General features: G+C 49.0%; 1 protein-coding gene across 1 annotated transcript in view; it reads right to left on the bottom strand.

The window, feature by feature from the left end:
* The window catches only part of EIF4G3 (eukaryotic translation initiation factor 4 gamma 3), a 146,586-nt gene that overhangs the window by 26,219 nt on the left and 92,986 nt on the right, over positions 1-27,381 (bottom strand). Inside the window, 10 exon segments of the mRNA XM_030963703.1 lie at positions 768-965; positions 1,940-2,110; positions 5,749-5,859; positions 6,932-7,057; positions 8,161-8,318; positions 11,307-11,559; positions 13,105-13,193; positions 19,839-20,092; positions 20,094-20,694; positions 26,408-26,504. Coding sequence (XP_030819563.1) covers positions 768-965; positions 1,940-2,110; positions 5,749-5,859; positions 6,932-7,057; positions 8,161-8,318; positions 11,307-11,559; positions 13,105-13,193; positions 19,839-20,092; positions 20,094-20,694; positions 26,408-26,504 — 2,058 coding nt within the window.

The following is a 27,381-nucleotide window of genomic DNA, read 5'->3' as shown; positions in this document are numbered from 1 at the left end:
ATCTGAGAATGATCTGTGCCAAGCCTGGCTCATCCAGGGCTCCCTTGGAACTGACAGACACAGAAGGGTGGGCAGGCCCTGGCACAGGGTGCCAGAGCAGCCATGGTTACCTGTCGCTACCGGACACGCAAGAATGCAAGCACACCACGGTTCTCCAGGTGAAGCAAGAAAGAGGAAGTTTATTCTCTGACTCCAACATTTATAGTTTTCCAAAAGTGACAGTGGATTGGAGGGTGATAGGGACACTCTCCAATGACACTGGTCAAACCAGTAGTCCATCAACTTTCTCCTCCTCCATAGAAGAAGACAAAACAATCAGTTATTTACAGAAAGTGTCTGGAACAGTTCACCACAAGAATGTCCATATCAGAAGGCCTAGAAAATCTTAAAAAACCAGGGTGACAGTTACCCACCCCAGAAGTGTCCAAGGCCAGGTTCGACGAGGCTTGGAGCAACCTGGGATAGTGGAAGTTGTCCTTGCCCATGGCAGGGGGCAGAATGAGAAGAGCTTTAAGCTCCCTTTCCTGCCTATACCATTCCATGCCTCTGTAATTCCATGAACTTCCCAGATACGACTCATCTTGTGACCAGGTGGAGCAAGGAGTCCTCAACTCCCAACAACTGCTCCAAGCAACTCCCTCTGCCTTGGGCATGGCCAACAAGAACTCCACATTAATTATTCCTACTCACACTCAGAAGCTACCACTCTGCTCTCTGCAGTTTCTGTGGCTGCCCCTGAGCCCAGGGCAGCCCCTGTCCCCTCTTACCGTCACCAGGCAGCGGCACATGTTGGCGTAGGCCACGGAGAAGCTGGGCTCGTCGATGGCCTTCTCAAACACCAGGTCAATGACTCCCTTCAGCCTCTCCTCCGTGTCCACCGTCAGGTCTGTCACCTGCTTCATCAGCTGGTTGAACATCTGGGGTGTCAGCTTGTTCAAGATGCTTCGTACCTTGCGGAACAGCTCCTGAGGGACACAAACGCTGCAAGCTCAGGCACAAGCGGTGCAGGTGGATTTCAGGAATGAGCCAGGATGCTTCCCACAGGACAATGGAGACATCCAGTAGGAATGTCTGGGAAGATGAGTGACATACCACAGGTTTCTGCACAGCCCAACCCCACTCCTCACCTGGCTACCAAAGACAAAGACAATAGGGCAGGAGTTCTGGGAACACCAAGTGGTTTTGTCAAGTGCAACAGAGGCACAAAACCCTTCCTGTCAGAAATACTCTTCTTTATATCAGTTTCATCCATGAGATATAAACTATCAGGGAGTGGCCTCTGTCTCCTTCAGCCAGAGGTAATCAACCTCTCCTATAATTCACTTTAAGGTACTTTATTTTTTCCTATCCAGGATGATAATGAGGTCAACAATGCCACCATTAGCTCCAAGAATAGAATTCCAGTGTCCTTCAAGACCATTCCAACTTATCCTACAAATAACAAGCTTGACCATCAGACAAACACCTCCTCCCAGAGCGAGTGCCCCATGGAGGAGAGGAGAGGGAGAAGGACAGAGGCAGCTCCAGACAGCACCGTTGGACTGGGCAGGACCAACTGAGGGATTTCACAGAGGAACCTCAGTCTTGCTGAGGATTCAGGGAAGAAAGGTGGTCTAAAAGGAGATGAAAACCAAGTTCTGTGCTGGGAATGTAATGCTCTTTGCTTTAGAACAGAGACAGAAATATTCCAGTAAAAGAGCAGTAGGAGAGCAATCCTGGAGGAGAGACAGGAGCTTGTCTGGTGTTCTCTGCTTAATATACAGGACTGGCATTTCAACACCAGGTCAAGAATAAAAATACAAAAAATACCATCAAGGTAGGGGAAAACTGGGATTCCAACTGGAATGCATTGCCCTTTTTCACTGTCTGATACAAGAGGGAAGCCAAATTCCCATTACCTGGGGCAGCTGCTCGCCCTCAGACCTGCTTATGCTCTCACCTGGGTTTTGACATTTTCCGGGTCCTCAGTTTGGTTTTCCCTCTTCAGGCTCGGCTTCCAGGCGTTCTCTGCCTTCTTCAGGTGCACATCCTCCTTCACACACACAGTGATGATCTTCCTGGGCTCCCTCCTCTGGCCAGGCTGAGATCTCCTCGGTCCAACATTCAACAACTAGGACAGAAACATTCCTTGTTATATCCCACTTTAGGCTGGGTAACACATCCCGGGCAAACACCAACACCCACTGACGGCACTGCTGACCACCAGCACGTCCTGCTGGGACACCAGGAGTCCCTCTGCCCCAGCACTGCTCCAGGCTGCTCACAGGGAATGTGGAGATACCCAACACATTCCTCTGGGCAGCTCTTCCCACCAGAGAGATGGGGTGACTCTGCCTACACAACCCAGCAGCACTCCGGGGGCTGCTACGGGGGCAGAACTGACCCCAACTGGCTAAAAGTGCCTCTTGGGATCAGAAACTGCACAACTGAGGCACCACAACAAGGTGTGGAAGAATTCAGCCCTTCCAGGTGTATTTCAAACATGCCATCCCAAGCACTTAGACAACGAGAAACTGGCAGCTCTGCCAGAAATGTTAAGTTTTACTGGAGGTTGCTTCCAACAAAGCCATTTTGAGATGGGAATTATGTAAAACACAGTGAAGGAGTATCACTGCAGCTCCTGCACTCAAAAAGTATGGATCCTAACAGATATGGGACAAACTCTAGGTTTGTTTCTGGGTGGTTTCACAGAAGAAAGGGAATCAGGGTGCTTTGGAACTGCCTAAGCACCTCTGCAATCCTGTGCAATTCTGTGGCACAAAACCTGCCACAGCTGGGGAGTTTTTCACCAGATGTACAAGAGGTAGGGCACAAGACACCCCCAAACCTCCTCTCCATCATCTGATTAAGGACTAAAGGTACCAGGTGCTATTGGGAGGTTGCTCTTCCCCCACGCTCTTTCACATTTCTGATCTCATTTATCACAAATGGCCAACCTCAAGGTACAAATTAAAGCAGCAAAACTCCATTATCAAACCTGGTACTTCCCACAGCAGTAATTAATCTGCTCAGCAGCCACTCATGGAAGATGGGCCATTTCAAAGACTGCTTTGTTCAACAAAGGGATTCAACGAGCATCAAAAAGGCCACTGCAGTTACTTGAAGAGCTTCAATGAATAGGAGGAAAGGGCTCTTGGCTGGTGCCTCTTATGTCATACATCAGCCACAAACCTGGGTTTGTGGTTACTGAAAGGCAAAATTCTTCTTAAAGGCAGGAGGGAGTGGAACCACTTGCCTTTGACAAGGTAAATGTGTGCAAATGAGCAGGATCACCAGCAGTGCTGGAGCTCTTGTTTGGGATAACAGCAACAGAGGAAGATGTTGTCAGAAGACAACGACCTCACCCTGAGGAGTGACCTGCTCCCACGGTGCCTGGGAGAGGGCTCCAAGGGCCAGGGTGTCACTGGGCTCCCCTCAGCTTACAAAGACCCCTGTTCACATCCCCTGCCCTGCACAGAAATAGCCTAGCAGATCATTCAAACTGCACGGGGCACAAGCCCCATGAACGCTGCAATTCACAGAATCCTTTATCTTGGAAAAGATCTCCAAGATCTTCAAGTCCAACCACTTGTAGCACAACCCCACCAGTCAGACCACTGTTGACTCCTCACTGATCACTCCTGAGGAGTCAACAGTGGAACAGGGAGCCTCCAGGAGTTTCTGTGTGTCAGGTGCCTTCCTAAAGCAGACACTGATCTCTCCCTGTGTCCCCTCACAGCTCCCACCCTGAGCCCTGACTGACACCGGTCTGGCTCAGCAAGGCCTGGCAGCAGCCCTGCCTTCACACAGCACCTCTGGTGTTACACAGTTCTGCTGCCCAGGCTCTGACCACGCTGCCCACGTGGAGAGAAGAGACTTCCCTCCAGCTGAAAGACCAGACAATGATGTCACAGAAACTGACTGGGCACAGCCACGTGTGCCAGAGCTCAGCACACACCTCCTGCCCGCAGGCAGCTCTGTAATCAGAGCCAGGCTGCAGCGTGCCCTTAAATCCCAAACCTTTGAGCTCATCCCCCCAGAACAGGGACAAAGCCAAGGAGAGGTGACCTGCAGCCACCCCATGTCCTGCACAGAGGCAGCTCTGGTCTGAAGGACCCCCCAGACACACCAGGCTGTAGCACACGGGACGGCACTTCCTCGGGCACGGGTCCATGCAAACGTTCCTTTCCAGCAAACACCCACCCACCCCTGAGGGAGGTGACTCCCTTGGAAAACTGAGAGATGCACTCCATGTCACCTGTCACCTCCTCACATCCACCTGCCTTTGAGCCCAGATCTTTCAAGCATCAACACAAAGATGACTTTCTTTGAGACTGTATGTTTTTAATATCTGTGAATAAACTCAGTTCAAACTGCATGATTAGGTTTTCAATCAGTGAACAGAAGTATTCTTTGAAGATGTAATAACATAATAGATGGATCTAACTTTTAAGAGACATGGTCTAGGGGTCTGGGGTTTTTGGCTCCAGATTGATACAGCAAGTTCAAGAAGTGCCTGAGCTCAGGCCTGGCTTCCTGTAAATAATGATGGTTCTGGAGCATGGGACAAGTACCAGGTGATCCTGCACTAATCTGAATGACCTCTCTTCCAGAAGAAGACACGGGGAAGGAAAGCAGGAAGACAAAGGTACAAGACTCCTGCAGAGGAGCCAAAGACTCACAGCAGCACAGACTGGCCTGGTGCTGCCACTCAGGCCGCAAGTCATGGAAATAACTTTAGAAACCATCCAAGGAATTAAGGAAGTGCTTCTCCCTCTATAAGAGGCTTTGAATGCAGACAGTGAAATCGATCTTCGATGGTGGGAGGGGTTGTGCCTTCCAGGAACAAGAACTGAGGTGATTTCAGTTTCCATCACCTCTCAGGAAGGACAAAGCCAACGCAGCCTATGCAGGATGGACCCATCTGCTCCAGCCCCACATCTCTGAGTTTGCATCTCCTCACCTGCCACGCTCACCTAACCCTGCCTACACCAAAGAGCCTTCCCAGCTGCATCCTGTCCTGTGCAGCTCCACCCCGCTGCCGTCCAACACAACACTGGTTAGTGCAGAGACAGTCATAAAACACGTTCAAGCAAAAAGAGGGAAACAAAGACAAAAGCCAAAGAAGCGAAACAAAAGACTCTCAACGTGCCGGAAGCGGTTAGCGCTGAGCTGCTCCACATTATTGGGGGCAAGGAAGAGGCAGTGGATGGATGGTTGATGGCATGGCCTGTGCAGAGGTGGGATGGCTGGGGACAGGCAGCACACGCAGGGGTGGCCATGCTCACGAGAGGGGAACGTCTGCCATTGCTGGGCTCAGAACCCTCTGATCCTACAACCGCCGGCGTCGAGGACAGGCTGGTTAAACCACGGCACCTTCCAGCCCTCCTTCAGAACAAGGCAAGGAGAGGCTCTGCTCTGCAAAGGCGCAAATGTAAGATGTATGTTACGTGCTGAATGCTCCAAATGAACGGGGTAAGCGGGACTTACCTTTTCTCCCCCTTTCCACAGGTCTGCAAAGTGCAGACCCTCGCGGATCCCGCTCGGGCCAACGTCCCAGCATGCCCTCAGCTGGTGATGTCCCACCCACCACTGAAGACTGCCTAGAGGGGTACAACGCAAGTCTTGTTTCGGTTTTTTTTAAACAAGGTTGCACCTTTTTGTAAAGTTTTCTGCCAGTCGTTCTTTATCAACGGTGGGTGTTGGGGAAAAAAGGCAACTCTACAAAAAGGTGCAAAGTCTGGGGGGAGAGGGGGGGATTTGGCTTACCCCTATCGGCAGGTTCCTCAATGGTGGGTGAGGCGAGACCAAGAGAGGGCATGATGGGGGCCCGCACCGAGCCAGGGAGGGCAATCCAGGGGTGCTCTGCACTTTGCAGGCCTGCGGAGAGACAAAGAGCGACAGCGGCGTTACCCGGGCGCCGCAGGGCTCGGCACACTCAGCGCTGACAGGAGAGGAGGCGCCGCAGTGTGGCCCAAACACGGCAAACACCGGCGACCTCGCCAGGTTCTGCGGACCAGGTGGTGCTCCAAGAGAAACTGTGGCACCCAGGCAACTCCAGGACACTGGCGTGCACCCTGGAACTGAGGCACTGGCCACGAGGCTGCTCCCAAACCAGAACTATTACATTGACCCAAAATCGCTGGGTTTGACTCCTGGAAACCTGCACACTTGGAAGTTGGGGTGATTCGGGGAACTCTTCTGGAACCAGCAGATTTGAAAGCTCCACGATGGCTGTGTCGTTAGACACATCCAGATGGACACAGCAGAAGCAGCTCAACAGCAGAAAATCAGTGATTTTCCCTAACGGTGGCAGCGTCCTCCTCCAGTGGCACTGATGGGGCAGCACGTGCTGGGGGCACCTGTGCCCCAGGAAAAGACATGGCAGAGGCATGAGTGAAGAACTCACTGGGAGATTCAGAGGGTGAGCAAAGCCAGACACTGGGAGAAGGGAAAATGAAAGAAAAGCAGCAGGAAAGTGGAAAAACAAGGAATGAAGTGACCAAAGCAACATGTGGAAGCACAGAGAAAGCAGGAACACGCAGGTGCTGGCTGGATTTTGTTTGTTAGTAAAACCTCTTTGCTCTGTGGGTGTGTTTTGCAGCACAGCCCCCAGGCTGATGCGCTGACGCCGGGTCTGTTGTACGACGAACGCGCGACCGCGCACGCGACTGCCGGGTCCTGGTGTGGAAACGCTTCCACCTCTCCCACAGGGAAACAGGAAGGAGACAAACCCTTCCCAAACAGCAGCTCCCCATGACAAACATCCACAACCGTTCCCAAAGCCCCCACATTTTGTCAGCCAAGCAAACATCACCCCTGCATTCATCCTGACAAAACCAGAACCACCGGCGCATTGGAAGAGGCCCAAAAGCAAACATGAGTCCCACTGAGGAGGGACTTCATCAGTGTTAGGGCCAGTTTTGAAATGAGCAAGTTGGGGTAAACTCACACTTCCAGACACGTTTCTTCCCCCGGGGGCTTGCCTCCCAAAATCAGCAAAGGCTGGCGTGAAGTCGGGGCCTCGTGGCAGGATCCGGGGGTCCAGAGTCCTCAGCGGCAGCTTGGGCTGACTGACCTGTGCCGTGAGCAGAGCACACAGACAGGGAATGCTCAGCTCATGCAATCTACAGACAGCATCTGCTAAAGCATGACAGTCGTTTTTAACAGCCAAATTAAAGCTTTTAACAAACTGCTCAAGTTTTACACTCGTGATAAAAATAAGTATTTAATTTAAAACATCATTCGTTCATAAAACATATTCATTTAAAACATATCTTTAGGAGACTATTGAAGAAATAGGTGGAGCTCAGAAACATCTCAAGGATTATGGAGGATAAAATCATAGTAACACAGGCCTGTCTTGGTTCAGGAGCATGAAATTGCCGCCTTCCCTCAAAGCAATGGCTTTTGTGCCAACATGAGAGATGGGCAACTGAGCCCAGGAAGCTCAAACACAGAACAGTGAGAAACAATCATGGGAAAGTAGAAGGTAGATGAAATAATTTTGGCAATAAAGCTGCATTTTACAGTTTGCCTGGGTATGAAACTCAGAGGGGAAATGTTTCTGCACACCCACATCCCCGAGTCTCAAGAGTGAGGCTGTCGTGGTTCCATCAAAGCCAAGGAACTCTCCAGTTCTCAGTGAGAGCAGAACGAGGCCTCAGTGTCAGCACTCAGAAATCCCAAGTGTTTCTCTAAGCCCAGACCTCCAGCAATCAGCTCTGAGAAGAGGCTGGAGAGAAATCCCAAAACTGCCCGAGAATGGAATTCTTAAAGATCTTTTATTAAATCAGCTTATAAATAGTGAAGAAACTGCTTCAGAACAAAAAACCAGTTTGCCCAAAAGCTTCTCTCTGCTTTTTAATTGATCTAATAGATCAATTAATTGATCTAACAGAAGCCACTGCCTCTCCATCCAGCCTTGCTTAGATCCTCAGCTCTTCATGGCCGGGTAATTTTAAATTTTAATAACGTCCTGGTATAACTTAATCTAGATAAAGACTATCAAAAACGCTTCTGTTTTTAATAATCTGTGCACATTCATCAGGCACCAACACCTCTATTTGTAGAATTTTTTGATGAGACCAACTATTCCCACTTCCCACTAAAACCTGGCACGGAAATAGATCAGGAATGAGGCACTATGGATCTTTATTTATATCAAAACCCTGCACATACCTGTTTTATGGGCTCTCCTCTCACCTTGTCGAGCACCACGTCGCTGATGGGAGGCAGCCCCTCGGGCTTCTGGATGCAGGCAGGCATGAACTGGATATCCAGCAGGAACTCTCGGTCGTATTGCTTCTTCCCCTCTGGGTCCAGGGGCTTCCACTGCTCTATAGGGAGAGAAATCCCTGAGAGTCACAGGAAACAAATCCCCCTGCTCAGCCAGATGTGCTTCTGGTAAATCCAAAGGGATGAGGCTGCTGCACCAGCCTGGGACATTTCAATTTAATTTGATTTTCATTTTGAAGGGAGAGAGGAGGGCAATGCATGTAACATTAAAGGGAAGTGAACAACAGGGAGTGTACAGCCAGGTCCAACCACAGATCTGGGCACTAATTCCAGTTCTAACCCATGTATGTAACTGACTTCTGCTCTCCTGTGGGATATGGTAGAATGGGGACAATTCCCTGTTTCTGTGTGAAAATGCAGAAGTTAAAGGGGTTTGTCTGGTGTAAAAGGAAGTCATAAACATGCACTCAAGGAGAGCAGAGCATGGAACAAAAACACCCTCTGAAAATGTGAAACCATGGAACTGTGAACAACCCAGGCTGGAGATAACAAGCAGAAGCAGGAGAAGCCACAACCACAGGCCATGATCTGGGAATTACAATTCTCCACCTATTTTACATGGGGCTTTTTGGGTGTGGAGGACTCTGCCTGGTGCAAATCACAGCATAAACCTCCAGCCACTTTAGCACAAGGAAAGTCAGCCTCTTGTGCCTGGAGATGGGATTTTCAGCACTGGCCACACAGTTTGTTTGAAATTAGGGAAGAAAACATGTTTTATCTGAAGGAAAACATCTGTATAGATGCTGCCTTTGGATTTCCTTCATGCCAGACTGCATTAGTCAACATTCATCAGCCCTTCAGGTATTTATTGTTCCTTTATTTCACTCCCTGAGCCCTGGCTTTGGATCTCTGGGATTTCACCATCTGTGCCCCTGCAGAGGCCACAAGCAGGGATTTACTCCAACGATGGGTTTTAATAATTGGGAATGAAAATACACAGAAGTGATTGCAAACTTTAGCTCTTTATGCAGTTTTATTTCTACAGATCTTCAGGATACAGGGGTGCAGAAATGCTTTGGCTGGATCCTGGCTGGAATTCCTGGCCTGCCCACTGTTCCTGTCATTTAACACGGAAAAGCTCCAACACAACAACAAGCAGTTTAGGTGTAGCTTCCTTCTCCTGGAAAGCTCTCAATGAGCTGTTTTAATGTGAAGAGCAGCTGGGCAGCATCCCAGGAAGGATCCTCCATGCAGGAAGAGACAGGGATCAAACCCACAATTCCTCCAAAGGCAGAAATTCCCCTTTTTCAGAAGAGCAGAGCTGAAATCGAGGGTTGTTGTACAAGTCTGATGTATGTTGCTTTTCCAGGGATCCATCCAACCCTTCCAGCTGAGTGAAAGGACATGTGGACACAACTGGGATTGTTCTGACTGCATCAGCTGATGAATTATGGATTAACTTCAGGAAGTGGCCAGTGAACTGCTCAGGTACCCTGAGTGTGATGAGCTATCAAGAGGCCTCTGTGTTTTCCCCTCACAACATGCCTGTGTTGAATTAATAAAACCAAAGCAATTGAGGTCTTTGTCAGAACAAAGTGGTGCACAAATAACCACTGCAGTGGAGTCCTTTAATGGTGGTGCTCCTTGTCCACCAGGTTCTCCAGGTCCTTCCTTATTATTATTATTATACTCTTTAATTTCTGGGCTCCTAAAAAAATGACTACTTTATTCGGAGGGAGTTTCACTTGAATAAGAAATTGCTTAAAAATCGGGAGCAACTGAGAAGTTGGTCTCAAGTTCTCTCTAAATGAGGTGGATTAATTAATGTTCAGGTCTATAAATTACAAAATCTTCATAAATAACAAAAAGGTTAGGTCTTCATAAATAACAAAAATGCTCTATAGATATCCTATACCCTAATCAATGGGACTGAGCTGGGCAGTTCCTGGATCAAAAACCACAAACTGTTTCTTTTCCTTATTTTTCTAGAAATCCAAAGATCCATGCAATTGTGTAGTCAGGAAATGAAATCTTTATGAACACACATATTTTATTTAGGACCCAATGAGTACTTTCATTTCTTATTTAACCACCTCTTATTTCAGAAGTATATTGGTTTATCTGGAATTTCTTGGATGGTTTCCAGCTGTCAATCACACAGGAATCAACTCTCTGTCATTCCACAGTGCTGTAGCCAGCATCCAAATGCACAAAAATTTCAAGAAATTTGTGATTTTCTCTTCTCTTGACCATGACCAGCAAGACAAAAACCATTTTCCCCTTGTCCTAGGGTGATGTTATGATGCTTGTATCCCCATTTGTGTGTTCTATTTATGCTGGATATCATGTTCTGTGCCTTCAGGATTGGCTCTGAAGAGCGAATGTTTTGGTTTGGTTTTTGTTATCAGCTGCTCCCCCACGGCTGGTGGGACACACAGACAGGGCAGTACATGGTGCAGCTTTTGCTTTTTGCTTGGCTTCACTTTGCTCTTGCTTTTTTGCTTCTGCTCATTAGTTAGTTTAGCTAAGCAGTTAGAATTTTCCCCTGGACTGTTTTTCCTTTCCTTTTTTTGGAACCACTCGAACCTGCTTCAGGCTGGGACCTGGGAACACTGACAGTTTGCACCTTGTGGCTGCAGCAGCTGCCCCAGCACAGGAGGGACTGATAACAGAGCAAGCAACCCCACGAGAGACTTTCTGGATTTGTCATCTTTTTCAGAGCTGTGAAAGAGTGATGTCATCCAGTACTGTTAATTTTGTGTGCTGGGGGTGCTGTGCCTGTTAAATAAACAGGTTCTTTCCACTTCTCTTCAAGGAATCCTTCCCAAATCGGTTGGGGGTGCGGCTGCGTGGGTTTGCTTTCTGGAGGGGCCCCTTTTGGAGGTTTTCTCCCAAATTTGCCCTAAACCAGGACACCCTTTTGCCCCCCGGAAGATCTCTCGGGGCCTGCTGGGCTGCAGATCTCTGCAGAGCTGACACAGTGCACACCAAATCCCCTTCCAGCCCCATGGGAGCACCCCGGGGATGGCACTCGGGGTGGCAGCAGCCCTCACAGGGGGAGGCAGAGCAGCAGAGGGAGCAGGACCTACCTGGTTTGTACTGGTACACGGGCCCCTCGCCGGAGCTCTCGGTGCAGCCGGAGGCGCCGTCGGTGCCCTCGCCCTCCGAGACGCTCTCGGCTCCGTTCCGCACCGGCTCTGCCTCCTGCTCCCCGTTCTCCTCCACAGCTTTCACTGCTTTGAGCTCTGAGGGTTCCCTCTCTGCCTCAAGCCCAAGGCTCGTTTTCTCCTGGTCGGATTCAAGTACTTTGTCCCCTGAAGGCTCCTCCTCCTCCTCCTTCGGCTGGAGCACGGACAGAGCAGAGGTTTTGTTAGAAACACCCTGACAAATTCAGTGCACGTGGAACGGCTCTTCATGGATTCACACGGCATTTTTGGGAGCAGCAGGAATACAAATGCATCTTACACCGGGATATGGAACAGCACACTGAGCCACTGGGTGATTTATCAGCTCATTCCCATGGATAACCCACTGATGATTAATGGTGCAACTGGAGAGAGTCAGCATAGCCCATGAAATCCCCACGGGATTGGACTGAGGGAACTGTTAAGCCACGAGCAATCCCAGCCTGGAAACTCAACTCTGCTTTCCTCTTCTCCCACCAGCCATGAGAAAGGGGTGGTAAAGGGCACGTGGTGCTTGTTTTGGGGGATTCTTCCTTTAAATGCCTGCTGCCAACTGGAGCAGATGCCACTAAGGAAGGCAGTGTGAGATCCAGCCACAATGCCAGCATCTCAGTTTCAGGGAAAAGCATTAATAGTATCCCTGGCTGTTAATTTTAGAGCTCTCCAAGGACACAGCCTGATTGTGCATTCAGACGAGGAGGCGTCGGAATCGCTTCTCCCGGGAGAAACCCCAGCTCCTCTCAGCACTGAACAAAGGAGTAACTTCACTTGAGGATGCTCTGGAGGAGGCTCCTGATCCTCTGCCTCCCTACCTGACTGCACCACATCCTAAAATGCTTCTTGCAGTTTTTTCAAGGGAATTCTCTGAAGAATTCCCCAGTGGAACTGCCGGGTGCTGCAGGAGACACCAACTCCTCCAGGGGAGGATGAGGAAAGTGTGGAGGATGAAGCTGCTGGTGCAGCCCCTTTGCTCTCCTGCTCTGCACCATATCTGGCCAACCTCAGCATTCATCCACACACTGGGCAGTCTGAACTTCCACATTTTTACTCTCTTGCTCCTTTTCTGATTGATTCTAACCCTATACCAACCTAGGATATTAAGCACAGCCCCCTGCTGCAATATCCCTACCAGAACAGCAGCAAGGGAGGTTTTCTTTACTCATCTAATCACTCTTGAAGTGGGTTTGCCTGAAAACTTCAGCATTTTCCTTTGTCAGCTTCTCCATCAGTTGGTCATCAGGAAAACCATCCTTGGCCATGATATCCCTGTGCCAAATGTCAGCATGGTGGCCTGGGACCAAAATGGGCCAGTGCTGAGGGATCCAAACCCACTTTTCCCTCACCCTTCACTGAAAGGGGTTCCTCAGTGCTGGGAGGCTGGTGGAAGTAGAGTGGAACCTTCTAGTGGAAGGTGTCCCTTGGAATGAGAAGAGTCTTTAAGGGCCCTTCCAACCCAAAGCACTCTGTGATTCTATGACTGTATGAGTCAATAAATTAGGCAAACCCAACAAAACCTGAAGAGCTTTAAAAGGGAGCAGACTGACACCTGTTATCTAAAGGATGCTGAGGAATAGCAGAATTCCTCCCCAAAACTGCCCTGGACCCTGTGAGACAATGAGGAAGAAATGTCTCTAAAGTACAATTTCCAGAGAGGAACAGCATCTTTAAATGTGGGTAGAGCAGGACTTTGGCTCCCTCTCACCTCTGTTTCTGCCTCTGTCACCTCCTCAGTGCCTTGGGTCCGCTCTTTTGGTTTCTTCCAGGTCTTTGGTGCAGTTACAGCGGTTTGGGCTGCAATGGAAACGTGCATCTGTTACAGCCCTGAATGGCACAGGGCTGATGGGGCTGGGGGTGATGAGCTTCCCTCTCAGGGGCTGCTCTGGGCCACAGAACAACAAAGCAGTTCAGCCTTGTGGAGGACTCAGCTGGATTCAACCACTCTGGCTTTCAATGCAGCAATAACAATCATTAGAATGACATGAAAACACAGGAATTGTTCTACAAGTTGTTCATTCAAGCTCCAAATGGCACTCTGGGGTAGCAAGGAGGTCACTGCCAACAGGACAAGGATCAGGCAGGGAAGAAAACCCTCAGGAAGTCAAGTTTTTGGAAAGACCAGGTGCTGGCTGGGAGAGAAGGTTGTTCTCAACATATTTTTCTCAAGAATTATCATCATTATAATATCAACCATAAGCAAGCCCAAATTTCCAGTATCTCATCCAAAAGGAAAACTCCTTCAATCCTGCAGCACTGCTCTGAGCTGGATTTATACTTCAATTTAAAAGCAGGTTGTAACTCCAGCATTAATGATCTCCCTGGCCAACTGAGTCAAAGGAAACACCACAGAGTATTCCCAAGATCAGCACTGATTTACTCCAATCGTGTTTTCCCCCTAAAGGGTAGAAGAAACCACACAATATATTAAGAGGAGACAAACCCATTAATCCAATCTGCTCCTAATTTGTGGCAAATGCTCTCAGCTTAAATTCGGATGCCAGGCACACATGCCCAGTTAACAGAGTGTAAATGGGATTGATTTTGTGACTGAAGATTACTGCAAACAGATTTCAAGCTCTGGCTTTTGGTTTCCAGCAGACATTTTGGAAAAACCCAGTGTGCACTTCCTTTATCACAATAAACCAGAATTTTGAAAGGTTCTTCACTATCAATAAGAAGAGTTAGTAACAGCCAGCTCTGTTCCTCAGGGCATGGAGCAAATGGGATTTGCTGCATTCCCCCTGCCCCAAAGAATACATAGGAGTTTCTGTGGCTTCTCCAGGGTGTTTCCCTGTTTGGAGGGTGACCATGGACCTGCAGATTCTCAGGGGAATCACCACATCCAGGCCCACCCAAAGAGCAACAGGAGCTACTGGTGCTGATGGAAGACTTTTACCTTCAGGATGAACACCCCAAAAGCAAAGTCAATTAAAAAAGGAAAGTCTTATTTAAGTATTCAAACATCATCTCCTTGTTCACAGAACCAACATCTAGAAAAATCACCCAGAGCTCCCAAGCTCCAGGTCCTGCCCATCCCATCCATTGTGTCTCCCTATGGAGAGGCTCTCAGGGCAGGGCAGAGCCCCAGCACAAATCCTGAATTTCCTGGGGCTCAAAGGGGGGAGAGGAAGGGCCAAGCAGGCCCAGACTGCAACACAGCTTTGTCTCCTCCAGCAGGGATCAGCCTTTACTGCTGCTCCAGGCAGCTCCCTTGGCAAGAACAGCCCAATTATTCCCAGTATCCGGGGGCAAAACCAAGGCAGGGCATGATCAGTGTCCATGCACGTGGTAATTTCTGGAATTCAGCAAAGCACAGATCTAAGACAGGCTTCCCCAGTTCCCTCCATCACAAAATCTGCTAAAAATTCAGTGAAAGCTGAGCCCTTTTCAAAGGGCTGTTTCCAGCCTTGTTTGGTGGTGTCACTTGCACACTCCCAGGGGTTTCTCCAAGAAGGGATTAGGCCTGCAAAGCAACAACCTCAAGTTTGCCACAGCCAAGTCATTTAACTGATCAATCCCAAAGTTTTTAATCTGACAGAATTCCACTGCCCTCACACTCAAACCATGGAAACCATCCACGGTGTAAAATAACATTTCATTTTTAACCACACAGAAATAAACTCAGGGGTCACGGATTTGGGGCTGGCAAAGGTCCGGGGTGTTTCCTTCCTCAGCTGTCAGGATGTGAACATTACTGCTGCTCAAGTATACATTTTTTCCACCTTTTTTTGGCAAAAGTGAGCTCTGTAGAGGCTGCAGTCCTGCCAAGCCTCCCAAATGAGTCTTGCTTTAAATCCCACGACTTCAGCCCGGGGGTTCCAACCCCTGGTTGTGTGTGGAGCTGCCTGGGGTGGATCTCCAGAGATCTCTGGAGACATTGCTCAGTCTTCCCCACTCTTAAAACAGCAGACACCAGATTTCTTTTTTTTTTTTCTGTCAAGTTCACATTTTTCTGCAGGAGCTCAAAGGAGAATTTGGGTGCCAACCTTCCCAAACCCCAGATTCAGCAATGGATATTGGTGTTATTCATCTGGAGTTTCATCTGTGAGGCTGTAGGGAAATACAAAGCAATGTGCCCAGTTTGGCTCTTGGAAAGGGACAAGTCCAGTCACTTCTGGTCTTCTTTTCTATTTTCCTGTCCCCAAGCTGAGCAACTTCATGTCCTCTCCAATAGTTTAAGTCCTGCCCAAATGCAGGGTCATTTTTGCCACTGTTCACACTTCCAGACCTTGTTTTCAGCTCATTTTATTCCTTTGAAGAAGGGACACCAGAACTCCAACCAGCACTCTGATCTCTTATCACAGCTTCCAAAGCCAAGGGAGATAACAGGAGTGGCAACACAGATTTACTTAAGGACTGGAAAGAGGAGCAAACCCTTAATTCCAGACTCCCCTGGACACCACTCCCACCCCTGCAGGGATCTGCTCAGCAGGCCCAACGCTCCCTCAGCCGTTTCTCCAGCTGTGTCACGTTCCCAGTGGAACATCTTCCCACAGATTTACCCACCCACGAGCTCACACCCATCCAGCAGGGCATGAGGCCTCTCCCCTCTGATGTGGTGCCAACTGGGAAGCCTAAATTAATACCAGCTCTTGCATTTTTATTTTATTTTCCAACATGCCATGAAAGACCAAAGCAAAGATTCACCATCGCTTTCCAGCTCATGGAAAAGAAAATATATTCCAGTGGTTATGGCAGCAAATCAAGAAAAAGGTGACACCTGATTTATGTTTCTGCCTCTCCAGGTTTCAGTGCTGGAGAAATTTCTCCAAGGTATTTCCAATTACAGCCCAAGCTGCTCTTACAGACTCCTCAGCTCAGAAACTCCAGGGCTCGCCACAGCTGGGCTACTTAATACAGAAATATGTCTCATAAACGAGCTCTGCAAGAAACAGCCCTTTGAATTCCATGTGTATTAAGTTCTTTCAGCTTCTTGTGTCCCAAGGAGCTCTGTCTGGGACACACATCAGTCTCTTGTTTTCCTCTTTGCTTCTTTTAATAGCCAGGATAGAATGGTGACATCAAAGGCTCAGGTCTCTGGTGGCACCTTCTGCAGAAATTCCACTCCATCAACAACACTTCTCCTGTTCTGTTGCCTGGAAAGTGCTGCTCCCTCACTGTAGCTACAGAAATCCCAGAGTTTAATAAAAAGCAACAGTCATTGATGACTTTTAGCCAGGGTGATGTTTTTAGTGCACACTGGAGCTCCCAGGTCCTCCCTTGATAAGCTATTTTTCTCCTTGTAGAGCAGATGAGTAGGAATTAATTAAAAAGCATGTGCTCTTAGCCCTTGCAGATAACAGCTCTGCCTGTCCTAAAAACTTCAGGCAAAAACTCCTGAGGAGGCAGGAAGAGAACCTGTGCCCTGGGAATGGGGGAACGTGTTCCCTTTGGATGCTCAGACCAGGAACAGGGTCAGCAGCAAGGAACCACCCCTGGGTACAACACCTGCCCTGCTCAGTGCCTTAGTGCTCTGAAACCCACCAAATCTTCCCCTTTTGATCAGGACACACAACCAGTGATGCTGACGAGCAGGGAATGATGATCCAGTCACCCACAGACAGAGACTGAACCACCAAAGCTGCCAACTTCCCTGTGAGGGTGCTCAGAGCAGGCAGAATTCAGTGTAAAATACAAGGGTGCTCCAGCACACCTTGGAAATCTGGTAGAGACCCAATACCAGTGGAAAAGGAGGAATAGAGGTTCCCCTGGATCACCCCAGGATTAACTCAGCTCCAGCCTCTCCCTGCAAACACTGACCAAGTCCTTTTGTGGAGCTGTAAAAAAAGAACTGCTGCAGCATAAAGATCTTCAAGGGTCTGAATGTATTTTCTATCTTGTCACAGAGCTCAACAGAGCAAAAAATCCAAGTCTGGTTTCCCTGACTGTTGGACAGAAGCTGTGCCCTGTAAAACTCTGCAGGAAGAGGCAAATCCCTTTGCTCATACCCAAAAAGCTGCCACCTCCAGTGCAAAATATGGGATCCAGCCAGGAGCCTCAGCAGTGCTGCCCCAGCAGCTCAGGGAGGAGGGGATGAAGGTCTCATTCCCAAAATCAGGCAGGCCAGGTCATAGCTATGAAGAGGACAGGCAGCAGGAGCTGCTGCAGGAATGAGATTATCCTGAGAGGTCCCAGCACTGTCCCAGCCAGCCCAGCTCGGCTCCCTTTAAAGGGAAAGCAGGGGCATGATTTGTGGCCAAGCTGCTCTGTAATAAAAACACCATTCTGCTGAAAACCCCAAAGAAATATTGCTCAAAGTCACAGAGCTCACAGCTACCAGCACGTGCTCGTGAAGTTTCCCTTATCCCAGGTTTAATCCTAACTCCAGAGATCATAAAAAAAATCTCTCAGCCTTTAGTCCAAGAAAAACACAACAATATAACCCTTTCTCCTTGCTCCTGAGGGTCAGCAGCTGGATTTTCCAATGTATATGGCAGACATGCTGCTCCTTGTTCCTGAATTAGCAGGCAGCCTCAGATGATGTTATTTCAATCTCTCTTCCTCTCTCCAAGAAAGAACTGGAAAATTATTGCTGAAAAGAAGGCTGGCAGAGAAATGCAATAGTTCAGGATCATTAAATCAGGGGTAGAGCACAAAGAACCACTTGGAGAGCTTTGTGCTTTCTTTGAAGCCCTGGGCTTTTAATAGAAATCTGAGTTTCAAGTCATCTTTTACACGACTTGAGAACTCCTTGTTTCCATGTTGCCAAAGCCAATGGCTTGGCTAATGTGTGCTCTGGAGCATAATGACATTACAGCATTAAAATTAATCTTCTGCATAATTAAAAGCCCAAACACTGTAAGTTAATTTTTTTTAAATTTAAACTACAGCCCATTACAAAGCCAGCAATAACACTACAAGCTGGAACCTGCCTGTGCAAAACCTTATTTACAGAGTCCCATTTCTCCTCTCCTTTTTAAGGAAATTAATTTGGGTTATGAAGTTGCTCGGATTGAAAGAACAACAAGTGCCACAGCAGTGAAATGACCCGAGTGAAATAAAAATAGAAGAAGATTAACAGGAAAAAATCCTCATGGTTGATGTAGTAAAGGGATCTTTCTTCTCATCTCTCTGTAGATACTGGATTTTAAAATCAGCATATTGAGCATCACACAAACATGGAACAGGGCCAACCTCAACCTTTCAATGTATTTAAGAGCAAAGCCTGTGATTTCTGAGCCCATTTCCCATCTATCAAAGAAAAAACAAACAAAAAAAACCCTAAATGAAATGTTACTTAAAAAAAATGAAACCAACATGTTTGTCCTCTTTGTCCAAGCTTCACCAAGTTCCAAGGAAGTGAAATAACTGCAGAACAGGATGTAGAAAATGTGACACATGAAATGCTTTAACATTGCTTGGTGTGAAGAACAGCCCCCATTACACCCCTCCAGCAGCAAATACAAGGAATTGATCATTTAACTTCTTTTCCACAATGTGATCTCCAGAAGTCCTGCAAAAAAAGCCATTTTCCATAGGAAACACAGAGTGTTAAAACCAAAGTGCCAAACCAGAGATGTGGCAGGGCTGAAACCAAAGGCAGGCAACAACACTGGAGAAACAAGCTGGATTTTAAAAGGCAGTTGCAGAAATTGAGATTTTAGTGAATTTTAAACTGTAAACTACAGAATTTAAATTTAAAATTGTAAATTGTACATTTTGCTTATATGTGACTTTTGCAAACAAAAGCCAGAAGCATCACTAATGAAGGGTGGGCAGGTAGAGGTGGGTGACCCTGGTGGGTGACCCTGGTGGGTGACCCTGTTGGGTGACCCTGGTGGGTGACCCTGGTGTGACTCTGCTGTCAGTTGTGTGGGTGAGTGTGAATGGTCCATTTCATTTTCCCACATCTGGCAACACCAGGACACATTTTTTCAGCTGGAAAAGACCCCACTCCAGCAGTTGTGGAAATCACTGGCTCAGGGGCTTCATCCCAAGAGCTTCAGGGTCCCAAATCCAGAGCCACAGGCCCTTGGACCAACTGCTCACCTCAGGGGGAAGAGCAGCTGCGGCTGCCCCGTCCCTTGAGGTGTCCAAGGCCAGGTTGGACAATGGGGCTTGGAGCACCCTGGGACAGTGAAAGGTGCTCCTGCCCACGGCAGGGGGTGGCACTGGGTGGGATTTAAGGCCCCTCCAATCCAAACCATCCTGGGATTCCATGAAGAGCAGTGTGCTCTGCACTCCCCTCCACCAGCCCTGTGCTGCCATGAAAGCACGAGCCCAGCCCAGCCTGGTGCAAGTCAGTGACCAATTCTGAACAACCAGGAGGGATTTCTATCCCTGCCAATGAAGATCAGCATTTTACAATCACAGCAGCCACACAGCACCCCCAGGCCTTTTCTTTTGCAGATGGAAACAGAAATATCTATTGGAGGAAGAAAAAGTCCCTTCCCTTCATCCTGCAGTTCCCAACATGAACCCCCAGAGCCCAAGGCTTACCTGGGACAGGACTCTTGCTTGAGTTCACACTCAGAGCCTCCTGGCTCTCCTCCAGTTGCCCATCTGCTTCTGTCTCTTCCTTCTTTTCAGTATCTTTTACCTCTTCGCTAAGAGTAGTTCTTGTGCTCTCCTCTCCTTCTAAATCTCCCTGGACAACAGGGAGGGCACTCGGAGACGGGAGAGGAGGTGGAGAAGGAGTTGTAGTGGTGACAGCAGCGACGGGAAGCGGAGGGGACGGGGGGCGGCGGGGTGGGCGGCGGGGTGGGAGGAGGAGAGGGAGCAGCGACAGGAGCACCGGGAGGTGATGGAGCGCTCTCCACCTCGGCTGGGGGGGCCTCGCTGGGCTCCACCTCCACAGTCACCGCTGCAGCTTCCTCCTGGGCCGCCTCTGCCGCGGGCTCGGCGCTGCCCGTGTCGCCGGTGCCAGCGGGTCCGGCCGGGGGCAGCGCCACCGGGGCGTCCCCGGGGGATGCTACTGCACTGCCGGGCTCCGGGCACGCCTCGGCCCCGGGCTCGGCCGCAGGAGGAGCGGCCGCTGGCTCCGCGCAGGCTGTGGCACTGGGGGAAGGCATCGCCTCCTCTCTGGGGAAGGCCAGTTCACATTTGTCACATTTGTCCTCCGGCTCGGCCGCGGGCTGGGCTCTGCTGGGCGCGGGGACAGCGGCGGCGGCCGCGGGGACAGCGGGGACCGGAGCGGCCGGGGCCGGTGATGGAGCACGAGGAACTTCTGCTGGGGCTTCCACTGAGGGGGGCACCTCGGCCGTCTGCCCAGCTTGATCTTTCTTCTCCCCAGCAGGTTCTGGTCTGAGGACTGGAGAAGGTGCTTTTAATACTGGATCTGGTTTTGGCTTCTCTTCTGGGAAAGGAGAAAAAAACCCATTATCAACAGCAAGGCAACTCCATGTTCCTGCCTGGTGCCTTGGCTCCCGTTCCTGCATTCTGCCAAGGAGCTCTGAGGAAGACACCAGAGGCCCCTGCACCTCACTGGGAATCTAAATTTGAAAACACAACCTCTGCCATCCTGAGAAGAGAAGGATCTGGAGAGACTCACTGCAGCCTTCCAGTGCCTAAAGGGGACTTATAAAGCAAGGAGGCAACTTTTTACATGGACAAAACCTTCCAGGACAATGGGGAATGGGTTAAACTGAAAGAGGAGAGATTTAGATTAGATGTTTGGAAGAAATTTATCAACACAACCCCCCAAATCTTGTGCAGAAAGAAGTCCCTGCACTTATCCCATGATTAGCAGCAGACCTGGTGATCCCATCCCTGCCATGACCATCACACAGTTCCCAAAGCTCTGTTGCTTCCCACTCCTTTGCTACAAAACTATGAGCCATTATTGTTTAGGATCTTGCAGGAACACTGGACTCCTTCAAGACATGGTTACACCAGCAAAAATAATTCTGGAGAAGCCAGAGGCACAAACCTGCTCTTCAGATTAGGAAGTCAGAGGCCACAACTAACTGCAAGTCATCAAAATTCAGGTAGAATAGAACAAGTTTGGCTCTGCTGGATTTCTATTTGGAGCTTATTCAACAGCTCAGCAGAAGGGAAAGGGTTTTTGAAGGAGAACCAAAGGGTTTTTGAAGGAGAACCCCTTTGAAATGGCCTGGAGCTTCAAATCCCACCTTTAGGAATAGCTGGAGCAAAAGTGAGCTCTGCCTGCAGCCGTCAGCAGCCCCAGCAGCATTCCAGAGGCCCATGGCCAAAGCAGTAGTTTATCAACCTAATGAGGCACCCAGGGACGTGGCTTTGGAGGAGGATGACAAGTGAGGAAAGAGATGGGAAAAAGTATCCCAACAGCTGATTTTGATTCTGGAGGCTCCGTGGAAGAAAAAGGAGGCAGGAAGTGGTTTGGAGAAAGAAAACACGTCACCTCTGATTTCTGGAACATCCTTTGCAGGAACTCCAGGAGCATTCCTGACATTTACAGCTCGCTGTAAACAACTGCCTGGATATTCTCTCCCCGAGTCAAAGGAGAATGCTCAAAAAAAAAAAAACCAACCAAATGCATTTGAAATGTTAAGGAAATAACACTGGGAGATAAAACCAGCACAAATCCACAGCTGCATTTGAAACCAGAGGTTTAAATCCCTTCCTTCAAACCACACCTTGTCTGGCCAATGTTCTTGTCATGGATACAGGTTGTGCGTGCAAAATCCCAGAGGAAAGTGATTTGAGGAGGGATTTCAGAGAATGAGGAGCAGATTTGGCTAATGAGAAGCAAATCTGAACTTGAACCCCCATCCCAGAGAAGAAATCTCCAAGTCCTGACAGAGGAGGACTCAGCCCTGCCAACTGTTACAGAGAGTCACGTGAACAATTCACAGTTGGGGAGGGGAAACAAAAATCAACACAATTCATCCCAACTGGATCAAATCCTTCTTCCTAAATACGCTGAGATCATTCCTCATGTTATATTTAGAAAGTATTTACAGGAAGTGCTGGCTGTTCCAGGGGAAATATCAAGAGATTTTTTTTTAATTTCCTGATAAATTACAATTTTTGCAAAATTATTTTTCCTTAAAGATTCTTTCACATACCTAGTGGGACAGATCCCCCTGCCTGCTTCATGGAAGAGCCACTGTTGGGCTGTTGGGTGGTCCCAGTGGCACAGACTGGCCAGGGCAGTGCACAAGGAAGAGTTTACTGGATACAGGAATTTGTTCCTGCTCTGTGGTGTTTATCTGACAATAACTGCTGGGCTCTCTGCCATTTTTCCATCTTTTGTCCTGATGCAAACACTCACGAGGTGGCACCAGGACTGACTCAGTGTCAGCACATGGGCTTTGGAGCTTTCCAGACTCCAGGGTCTGACATTCATCTGTTTTCCACAAACCATGTTGTACATTCTCCATGTCTGATACATTGCAAGATTTGGAAAGAGGTTTAAATAGAAGACAATACTACTCCAAACATCCCCTTGAACCTCTGCCAGTGGAAAAAATGTGGGCAGCTCTGATTCCATGCAGTTCTATCCCACTGCAGCTCCTGCACCAGCCTGGCCTGCAGCCACTGGCCTGACCTGGATTCTGCAGCAGCATCCTCCCCTCTGTCAGCCTGGCTGGTATGGACACACCAGGGGCATCTCCAGGAACAGAACTTGCACCTAAACAAGGTGATTCTTCAATGTATAATAGTAACAATTCCTACACCTGGTCCACTGGAAGTGTCCCTGCCATGGCAGTGGGGTCAGAATGGAAGGACCTTTAAGGTCCCTCCAACCCAAACCAATCTGGGATTCTGCAAAATGCCAAAGGCTTGTCTTTAAAAGAACCCAACCACAGATTTAAATAAGGCAATCCCAAATCCAGCCTCGGGAATGAGTTGCAGACCAAGCCAGCAGGGAATGCAGGTCCTGGTCTGCTGGCACAGCACACAGCTTTGATCCTGACCCTGATCCTGACCCTGAGCCCAGCACACCAGCCAGATGCTGCCAGATGCTGCTCACTGTTAGAGACAGCTGCACAAGCAGCCCTGGCTGTGACAGAATCACAATGAAAGCCTGATTCCAAACTTCAACAGCTGCCAACACAGGAGGGCACAGGAGAGGAAGGGCATGAGGAGATCCAGTATGAGGATGGACAGGGCAGAGGGGACTTGGGAGAAACAACAGCACTGGTTTGAATGAGCACTTCAGCCATGCAGCCCTCTCTGTCACTGCTTTTGGTTTGGAAGCAAAAATCCCCCAACATCAAAGTGAAACATCATTTTGATACCATGGCATGTATTTCTGAACAGATGTGCCCCCCAAAAGTCATTAGTTCAGTTAAAATATTATTAACGGGCTCTGTTAATTACTGACACCAACCCCTACACTGCTCTGCCCCCCCAGCCATGGCCGGGTGTTATTCCAGGGCTTTCCCTGCAGTGCTTACATAAATGTGCTCTTTAGCAATTTTTGGACTGGAACAAATGTTTGACTCTTTCTGGGATGGAACAGAGATAAACACAGGGAAGCTCAGCCCCTCAGTGTTAAACCCCAGTCAAGCCCTGCTTTATGTTTAAACCAGCACTGTCAGAGCTGTGTAACTAAGCAAACACACTTACTTCCAGTTTACTCACAGCTGCCTACAAAGGGATTAAGTTAAAGAGAGAGAGAAGAGGGATGAGACCCGAATGTGGCAACCCACATTTTCATATACAGAGATGAAATACTGTGACGGAAAGTGCTGGATTTTCAGAGACCACAGTTCCAGGAGCTCCTGGTCATATGATTTAGGGGTGGGTGGTCCTGTGAGAAGCAGGGGGTTGGACTTGGTGATCCTGACAGGACCCTTCTGGCAGGAGATGTGACTCCATGGCTTTACAGCTCAGCCCCAGCTCTGTCCCCAGGGCAGAGGCACCTCAGCTGTCACCAGTGCCACCAGGTGACCACATGGTGTGCTCAGAGGATGTCCCTGGCAGCAAGAGGGACTGGGAAATGTTGGCAGAGGGGACAGGGACAGAAAGAGCAGCTGTGCCAGAGCTGGGCAGCACCAACCAGGCAGGGGAGCTCGGGCAGCGCAGCCTCAGCCGAGCCAAAGGACATCAGAGCCACCCATGCCTTGTTCAGGTGACACTGGGGACATTGAACGTTTGCACCAACATCCTGACAGAGCCACAGACTGCCTGTAAGTGAGAGATGGGGTCAGCCCAGCCCCAAAAGGTCCTTTTTCAATCTTTTACAACCAATTTATAGGCACTGCAGCAGTTTAGAGGCACAGCACTGGAAGAGGGAGACCCTGATGTCCACACTGTGGCTGTAAGAGCAGCTCCAGGGACACCATCCTTGGCTTCCCAGCAGGGACAGTGCTGGGATCAGGGCATCTGTAGCACCAGAAATGTTGGTTTGTCCCCTTTTCTAGGGCTGTGCTCCTCTGGGGCTTGGTTTTCCTCTAGCAAACCTCTCCCAGGGAATATTCAACAGGACAAGAGGAAATGGCCTCAGGTTGTGCCAGGCGTGGTTCAGGTTGGATTTTAGGAAAATGCCTTCATGGAAAGGGTGGCCAGGCACTGACCTGGGCAGTGGTGGAGTCACTATCCCTGAAAGTGTTAAAAAAATACGTGGATGTGACACCTGGGACATGGTTAGTACTGAACACAGCAGTGCTGGGTTGGACTCCAAGATCTGGGAAGGCTTTTCCAACTTTGGTGATTCTGTGACTCTGAAATAAAAATCCCAGCACCCCATGATACTCTGAAATAAAAATCCCAGCACCCCATGATACTCTGGATACTTTGATATAAAAATCCCAGCACTCCATGATACTCTGAAATAAAAATCCCAGCACTCCCTGATACTCTGGATACTCTGAAATAAAAATCCCAGCTCTCCATGATACTCTGGATACTCTTGAAATAAAAATCCCAGCACTCCATGATACCCTGAAATAAAAATCCCAGCACTCCATGATACTCTGGATGCTCTGAAATAAAAATCTCAGCACTCCATGATACTCTGGATACTCTGAAATAAAAATCCCAGCACCCCATGATACTCTGGATGCTTTGAAATAAAAATCCCAGCACTCCATGATACTCTGGACACCTTGAAATAAAAATCCCAGCACTCCATGATACTCTGGATACTTATATATAAAAATCCCAGCACCCCATGATACTCTGGATACTCAGAAATAAAAATCCCAGCACCCCATGATACTCTGGATATTCAGAAATAAAAATCCCAGCACCCCATGTCATCCCTGCACGTGCTGCTCCAGCAGAGCCCGGGTGGCTGTGATGCCATGGGTGACACTGGGAAGAGGACAGTGGTGGCAGCTCTGCCATCCTGCTGCCACACATCAGGAACTGCAGCTTCCAATGGCTGCAAATTCCAGTGTGGGAACAGCCTGGGCCTGCTCTGTCCCTTCCTGGGACAATTTCCTTGAACAGCTTAAAAAATCTCCCTTCCAATGTATATTATGGGATATCCTGAGCTGGCAGGGACCCATTGGGATCATGGAGTCCAACACTTGGCCCTGTGCAGGGACCCCAAGGATCCCATCCTGTGCCTGAGAGCCTTGTCCAAGGAAATGGAATTTTCAGAAACTCTTTCCATCTGTGCCATTTTTACCAAAGTCAGCAAAATCTGCTATGGGCTTTATGAGGCACTTGGCACACGAATGGGTTTTTTTCTTAGTTAATGTTGCCCATTCCTACAGGACTGGACACACAGGCAGCTCTGGGGAAGCCATATGATCCTCTGGATCCGTGCCACTGCTGTGGCTAATTATCCAAATGATCCAAAGCCTCTCTGGCTAAAGCGTTTCCCTGACAACACGCTGGGTTCTGGAGGATGGCACTTGGGTGAGAGGAGTTTCTTCCTTCTGTGTGCTCTGAGACAACATTTAGGACACAGAAGATTGAAGACAATTATTTTTAACCAGTTCCACATTAGCAAATTCCAATTAATTGCCTTAGCAACACACTTAAAATGTTCCACTGGAGGAAGAGACGTTCCTCCCCTCCTATTTCTGCTGCCTGCTGGTCTCCCTGCCAAAAATATTCCAACTAAAACAAGAAAGGAGGGGGAAAAAATAAATGATTGAAAATAGTGAGGGAGGAAATCTCCATGAACTGACCTTGTTTGGAGGCGGGGGCTGTGGTGCTGCCGGAGGGGTGGGAGCTCTCCAGGGCTCCCAACGCTGTGGGAACGGGCTCAGGGACCTGGCTGGGCACCTGCTGGGGGACAGGGACAACACCATGAGCCTGGGAACACAAAACAGGCAGCAAAGGCAAGGGACAGGTGAGCCAGGGGGGGATGGAGAGGAGAAACCAAAGGTGGGGAGAACAAAGAGAAAAAATAAGAGAAAAGGTACACAGGTCAATTGGATAAATCCAAAAAGTTCATGGGAAAGGGAGGGAAAGGCAGCAGGAAAAGGGGAAGGAGATGCTCCCTGCTAAGAACAGCAAGGAAGGGACAGCACAGCACTGGTGTCAATGTGCTCTGCCCTCCCAACACCTCTCCAGGAGCTCCTCCATGCAAGACACACACCAGGGATCCTGCATCCCTCTGTGACTTCAGTTCACCTTTGGGACTTGACTCCTTTCTCCACTGCTCCATTATTTCAACCCCCTGAGAGATTCAGATCTATTGATTCACTCCTCTGTGTACTTATCATGGCTGATGTGTGCAGGACAGGATGAACAGTGGACAGATGTGTCTGCACACACAGCACTCCTGATCCCAGGGGGAAAATCATCCCAGCCTGGCAGTGCTGGGATGAAAAACATCCCCCAGCAGCCCCTGCAAGCAGCCTGGGGGTGGGACCTGCAGGGCAAGGGGAGAATAAAACCAGCTGGGCAGCAATCTGAGCGAGAGCAGGAGGAGCAGATTCCCAAAGAACATGGACTGGGATTTCTGTATGGAAGAATAAATCCAAAAGGCCTGCAAAGAACTGAAGGAGCCCCAGCCTGTGGTAGACACACATATTTCAATGATCTCCCATCAAACACTCACCTGTGCTCCAGGAAGTTTGCTAAAATCCTTTGTATTTAGTCTCAGAATTTAAGGAAGACCAAGTTTGTGCCCCAGACTCAAAGGTGAGGCAGCTGC

This window comes from Camarhynchus parvulus, chromosome 21 (assembly GCF_901933205.1).
Source record: "Camarhynchus parvulus chromosome 21, STF_HiC, whole genome shotgun sequence".
In the NCBI taxonomy this organism is placed as follows: Eukaryota; Metazoa; Chordata; class Aves; order Passeriformes; family Thraupidae; genus Camarhynchus; species Camarhynchus parvulus.
Note: the sequence above shows the minus strand (reverse complement) of the source record. Positions and strands in the feature narration are given on the sequence as shown.